Source organism: Gekko japonicus, unplaced genomic scaffold (genome assembly GCF_001447785.1).
Source record: "Gekko japonicus isolate JY-2015 unplaced genomic scaffold, Gekko_japonicus_V1.1 scaffold5851, whole genome shotgun sequence".
NCBI classification, from domain to species: Eukaryota; Metazoa; Chordata; class Lepidosauria; order Squamata; family Gekkonidae; genus Gekko; species Gekko japonicus.
This window is the reverse complement of record NW_015175026.1, coordinates 27,296-33,153: the sequence shown is the minus strand read 5'-3', so window position 1 is coordinate 33,153 and position 5,858 is coordinate 27,296. Positions and strand designations below refer to the sequence as shown.

Here is a 5,858-nt window from a genome sequence, read left to right as displayed (position 1 = left end):
GAAGAGCTCTCTCAGCCCCGCCTCCCTCACAGGGTGTCTGTTGTGGGGAGGGGAAGGAGACTGTAAGCCGCTCTGAGACTCCTTCGGGTGAATGGTGAGGTATAAATCCAATCTCTTCTCCTCTTCTAACCACCCTGCAACATCCCCTTGGGAGGAAGAGGACTATGTCAGGTAAACATTTTTAATTTAATCAACCACCTTTGCATCCTGCCCCTTGCACCGAGGAACTCAGTCTGATTGGGGTGTGTGTGTCTTAATAACAGGGTTCCCCAACCTGGCGCTCACGGGCACCATGGAACCTACCAGTGCTTCGCCTGGGCACCCCGCCGAGCTTTTCAGAAAGCCAGTGGGGACATTGTAAGGCAGGGTTGGGGTCCCGCTGCTTTAACACACCACCCCCATGGGCACATAATCCACTTCGTGATTGAGCAGGGGTTTGAACCCCGTGCGCCATGACTTGGCCTGGCTGTCCACAATGCCGGCTCAACCGCTACGTCCTCGCTAAGAAGATTGTTGGGGCCTCGCCTTCCTGACCCCTTGCTTTCAGGTTAGGGGATTAGCGCAGGCCTAATCCCACACACTGACCTTCTGTCTTCTCCACCGGGGTTTTTAAACACGCTGCCCCAAAGAGAAAGGAAAGCCACAAATAAGCTCCTTGCTGCCCCCTGCTGCCCCTTGGGCTCCCAGCAGGGGGCAAGCAAACAGCTCTACCTCTCAAGCGCCCTGCCAGGACGATTAGATAGAGCGCCTTCGCCTTCCTGGAGCGTGCACCCGCTTCTCCAGGGGTGTAGCAAGGACGGTCCATGCCAGGCCCGTAGCCTACCTCACAGGGTGCCTGCTGGAAGAGCTCTCTCAGTGTCTGTTGTGGGGAGAGGAAGGGGAAGGAGACTGTAAGCCGCTCTGGGACTCCTTCGGGTAGTGAAGGGCCAAAGGGTATAAATCCAATCTTGGGGCCTCGCCTTCCTGACCCCTTGCTTTCAGGTTAGGGGATTAGTGCAGGGCTAATCCCATACACTGACCTTCTGTCTTCTCCACCGGGGTTTTTAAACACGCTGCCCCAAAGAGAAAGGAAAGCTGCAAATAAGCTCCTAGCTGCTCCCTGCTGGCCCTCGGGCTCCCAGCAGGGGGCAAGCAAACAGCTCTACCTCTCAAGCTCCCTGCCAGGACGATTAGATAAAGCACCTTCGCCTTCCTGGAGCGTGTACCCGCTTCTCCAGGGGTGTAGCAAGGATGCCAGGCCCGTAGCCTACCTCACAGGGTGTCGGTTGTGGGGAGGGGAAGGGAAAGGAAATTGTGAGCCGCTCTGAGACTCCTTCGGGTAGTGAAGGGCCGTGGGGTATAAAACCAATCTCCGCCTCTTCCTCTCTTGGAACCATGAGGCAGATCGGCCTCTCGCCACCTGCTTCCATCCTTTAGCTAGTAAGTTAGTACTCTACAGGGGTCGTTTCGTAGAAAAAGAGGTGCAGGAGCTCATTAGCATAACTCATTAGCATAACTCATTTACATAGGCCACACACCCCTGACCTCACCGGGAGTGTGTCAGAAGGCAACACCCACCGCTCAGGCTCCACTGGGCGGTTTTGGATTGCTAGCTATTGCGGGGGGGGGGGCGTGCAGATCTGTCCTCGCAGAGGAGGGAGAGCTTGTACCTGAATAAAACTTGGTCTTAAAGGTGCCACTGGACTGTTTTGGATTGCTAGCTATTGGGGGGGGATGCGCAGATCTGTCCTCACAGAGGAGGGAGAGCTTGTACCTGAATAAAACTTGGTCGTAAAGGTGCCACTGGACTCTTTTGGGCCGGGGGGGCAGGGGGAGACTCTGCAACTTACCTGGCTGCTTCTTGCTCTGACTGAGGGCTGCTGGGAGCAGGGGGTGGGGCTTGTTGCATGTGCCCGCCCCCTGGGCTCTTTACTGCCGGAGCTCCGCTCCTGTGCGCTCCCGCAGGAAATGACCCCTGGTACTCTATCCTGTCCCTACTCTTTCCTGTCTAAAGTGTACTTCTCAAATAAAGAGAGGAGTATCTCTCTTTTAAACTTGCAACGTGGCTCTGTCTAGCTTCGTAAGCAGGGTGACTGGCAGAAAGAAATGCTTCTGTGTTTGTAGCTTTATTTAAGCCCTCTGCTAGCCGGTGGGAACCCACACCGATTAACTCCCGACAGCATATGCGCCACAAAGCTCTCAGCCCGCATCCTTCCGTGTCGAGCAAAGAAATCGGTGCCGAGAATCCTCCGGTGTGAAAGGCAATATAGAGTCGCTGTACGATACGCACGGCCGGAGGACGGAGGGAGAGAACGCAGCAAAGTCAAAGGCTGAGAAGGAAGCGGAGTGGAGCCCCTTCTTGGCTCGGCGGCAGCAGAGGAGCAGCGGGGCTCAGAGAAGGAAAAGCAAAGGGAGCATTCATCAGGAAACGTCCCAGCTTAATGAGATTGGATTGGAGCAAGCGGCTGGCAGCTGCACAGCCTGGTGGGGAACGCGAGGGGTCTGGAGCCAAAAAGTTTGCGATGAATGAGAGGCCGGCTCCGCTGGGAAGGTCAATTCGAGGTGAGAGGGGCTGGCTTGCGGGCTTCACAGTGGGCAGGCCTCACTGGAGGCTTGCTGGCCTTGGTGGAGCCTCCATGTTCGGAGGAAGTCTGCCTTGGAGAACATGGTGACAGGGATAAATACAGGAGGAGGAGGAGATTGGATTTACACCCCGTCCATCACTACCCGAAGGAGTCTCAGAGCCGCTTACAATCTCCTTTCCCTTCCCCTGCCCACAACAGACAGACACCCTGTGAGGTGGGTGGGGCTGAGAGAGCTCTCTTCAGAACAGCTACAAGAGAACTGGTGACTGACCCAAGGTCACCCTGCTGGCTGCATGTGGAGGAGTGGGGAATCAAACCCGGTTCTCCCAGATTAGAGTCCGCGCACTTCACCACGACACCAAACACCAAAGTGTCTGGGGCCCTGGGCTCCCTCAAAACACACTATGGGAGGGGGGGACGGTGGCAAGTCTGACCAGCAATGCATGGAATTGTGGGCTCTCAGTCCGCTGGGCAATAAAGTGACGAGACTCTCTTCAAGTCGGGCAGTGAAAAGCAAATTGGAACGACCCCTATGACTGAAGGCAAGAATTTAAGCGGGACAGTCCTGGAAAAAAAGAAAGCTCTTTATTATTGTTAAGCAATTTTTTTTACAAGCTGTATGTGACCTCCAACCCTTGGGATTTTAGTGGGTTTTCTTTTCTTTCTCCTATAGTGTGTAGGTCAAAGAAGACGGGGACGGGAAAGGATGAGATGGTTAGACAGTGTCATAGATGCAACGAACCTGAAATTGAGCCAACTTCAGAGGACGGTGGAAGACAGGAGGGCCTGGCGTGATCTGGTGGTCCATGGGGTCGCAAAGAGTCGGACTCGACTGTGCGACTGAACAACAAATAGTGTGTAGATTCCTTCCCTAATTTTGTTGTAGTTTTTAGTAAATGCCAATAAAAAATCCCCTATGGGGGGCTATAAAAATTGAATTGTGGGTTCTCCCCATGTAAATAAGACAATGTGGTTTGGGGGGCCTGAGCTTCCCTCCTTGTGTTGCCCTGCAAATTTGCCTTTCCGGATAGGCATTTTGAGCGAGCATTACCTTGGGGGGTTCCGCTTCCGGCGAGTCGCTGGGGTGGGGGCTTTTGCTGCGCAGGCTCCACAGGAAGTGACGGATGTAGAGGAGATGGCGGTAGATGTTGTCGTCCAGGTGTTCCACCTCCAGGTCCACCTTGAACCCCCCGCTGGGCAACATGATCGGGGGGTGGTTGTCGAACGACTCCAGGATGTCATCTGTAAGTGACACAGAGCTCTGATTTAATCCACTGGCCGACCTCTGTCTCTCCGGGGTGTTGATGAAGTTAGCCCTGAAGATAGCTTCAAAGAGGGAAGAAGGAGGAGGAGGAGGAGGTGGAGGTGGTGGAGGTGGTGGAGGTGGTGGTTTATACCCTGCCTTTTACTCGGAGTCTCAGAGCGGCTTACAATCTCCTTTCCCTTCCCCTCCCCACAACAGACACCCTGTGAGGTGGGTAGGGCTGAGAGAGCTCTTACGAGAACTGCCCTTTCAAGGACAGCTCTGACAGAACTATGGCTTGCCCAAGGTCATCCAGCAGCTGTAAGTGGAGAGGTGGGGAATCAAACCCGGTTCTCCCAGATTAGAGTCCGCGCACTTAACCACTACACCAGACTGACTCTCAGTGGCTGCCATTCACACCTGCGGAAGAAAGTAGCATATATCAGTCTCTGCGGTTTGTGCCCGATGGATTATCTTGGGGGGATTCGACACTAAACTACTCCTGGGCGATGCTTATTAAAAAGGTTGTCTTTGCTCGCGGAAAATGCCGTTTCAATAACAGTGCTATTTCAGCAATCTCCCGTTCTGCTAACAATGCCGCCTAAAACGGCTCCCCGGAGAACTGTTGACTTTGATACTTAAAGACGGTTAATGCGGAAACTGTTAATGTGGAAGACTGCAGCTATTACAGCCTCCCTCGATGCCAGTATGGAATTTAATAAATTCCCCACTTTGCACCTAAATGTGCCCCCAGACTCTGTCCTGACATCAATCAAAACTGTGCTGGGGAGGAAACGATCTATGGGATGGGGGGCAGCAAGACCCCCCGGAACGGCTACTGCTAATTTGCTGTATGCAACCCAATCTTTTAGGCCCCACTGAAAGAAAAGGTTGGGCAGGAATGTTTTAACGAAGACGTACACTTGGTGTTGAGTCATGCCGGCCACATGACCATGGAAATGTCTTCGGACAGCGCTGGCTCTTCGGCTTTGAAATGGAGACGAGCACCGCAACCCTAGAGTCGGACTCGACTGGCTTTCGAGCAAGGGAACCTTTACCTTTACCTTCACTCATTGGAGCAGGGTCTTCTTCAGGTGCCAACCTGCAAATGGGCAAAGTCAACAACTGCCCGTACGCAGGGCCTTCTCTGTTGGGGCCCCCGCCTTGTGGAACGGCCTCCCTGAGGAGCTCAGAAAGGCTCTCACTCTCCTGGCTTTCTGCAAAGTAAACAATGCAGCTGACCTGGATGGCCCAGACTAGCCCGATTTCGTCAGATCTCAGAAGCTAAGCAAGGTCAGCCTTGGCTAATATTCGGAAGGGTGGCCTCCAAGGAATACCAGGGCTGCGACGCAGAGACAGGCAATGGAAAACCATCTCTGAAACGTATCTAGCCTTAAAAAAAAAGTCTAGCTCACCACCTAGTGGTGTATAATGCTAAAGAGCTAGGGCTTCCTCCTGCCAGATAATCTTAGGATCTCCCGGCTATTCTACACACAATGCCATAAGATAATTAGTTATTATTAAGATGGTCACCTTGCTTATTTAATATATATGCAGAGTACATAATGCGAAATGCTGGCCTGGATGAATCACAAGCGGGAATTAAGATTGCTGGGGAAAAGATCAACAACCTCAGATATGGAGACGATACCACTCTAATGGCAGAAAGGGAAGAGGACCTAAAGAGCCTCTTGCGCAGGGTAAAAGAGGAGAGCGCAAAAGTGGGCTTGAAGCTCAACGTCAAAAAAACTAAGATCATGGCTCCTTGGCAAATAGAAGACGAAGTCGTGGAAGCAGTGACAGACTTCACGTTCCTGGGATCCCAGATCACCGCAGACTATGACAGCAGCCATGAAATTAAAAGACGCCTGCTCCTTGGGAGGAAAGCGACGGCGAACCTAAACAGCATGATAAAAAGTAGAGACATCACCCTGCCAACAAAAGTCCGCATGGTCAAAGCAATGGTATTTCCAGTAGTCACGTATGGCTGCAAGAGTTGGACCGTCAGGAAGGTCGAGCGCCGAAGAATAGATTCTTTTGAACGATGGTGC

At 52.8% G+C, this 5,858-nt stretch overlaps 1 protein-coding gene across 1 annotated transcript in view; it reads right to left on the bottom strand.

Moving 5' to 3' along the window:
* Positions 1-5,858, bottom strand: part of LOC107122163 (ras-associating and dilute domain-containing protein-like) — a gene marked incomplete at its 3' end in the record, with an annotated part of 36,626 nt that overhangs the window by 6,367 nt on the left and 24,401 nt on the right. The window contains exon 7 of the mRNA XM_015425190.1: positions 3,616-3,806. Within this exon, the coding sequence (XP_015280676.1) occupies positions 3,616-3,806 (191 nt within the window). The remainder of the gene's footprint in view (positions 1-3,615; positions 3,807-5,858) is intronic.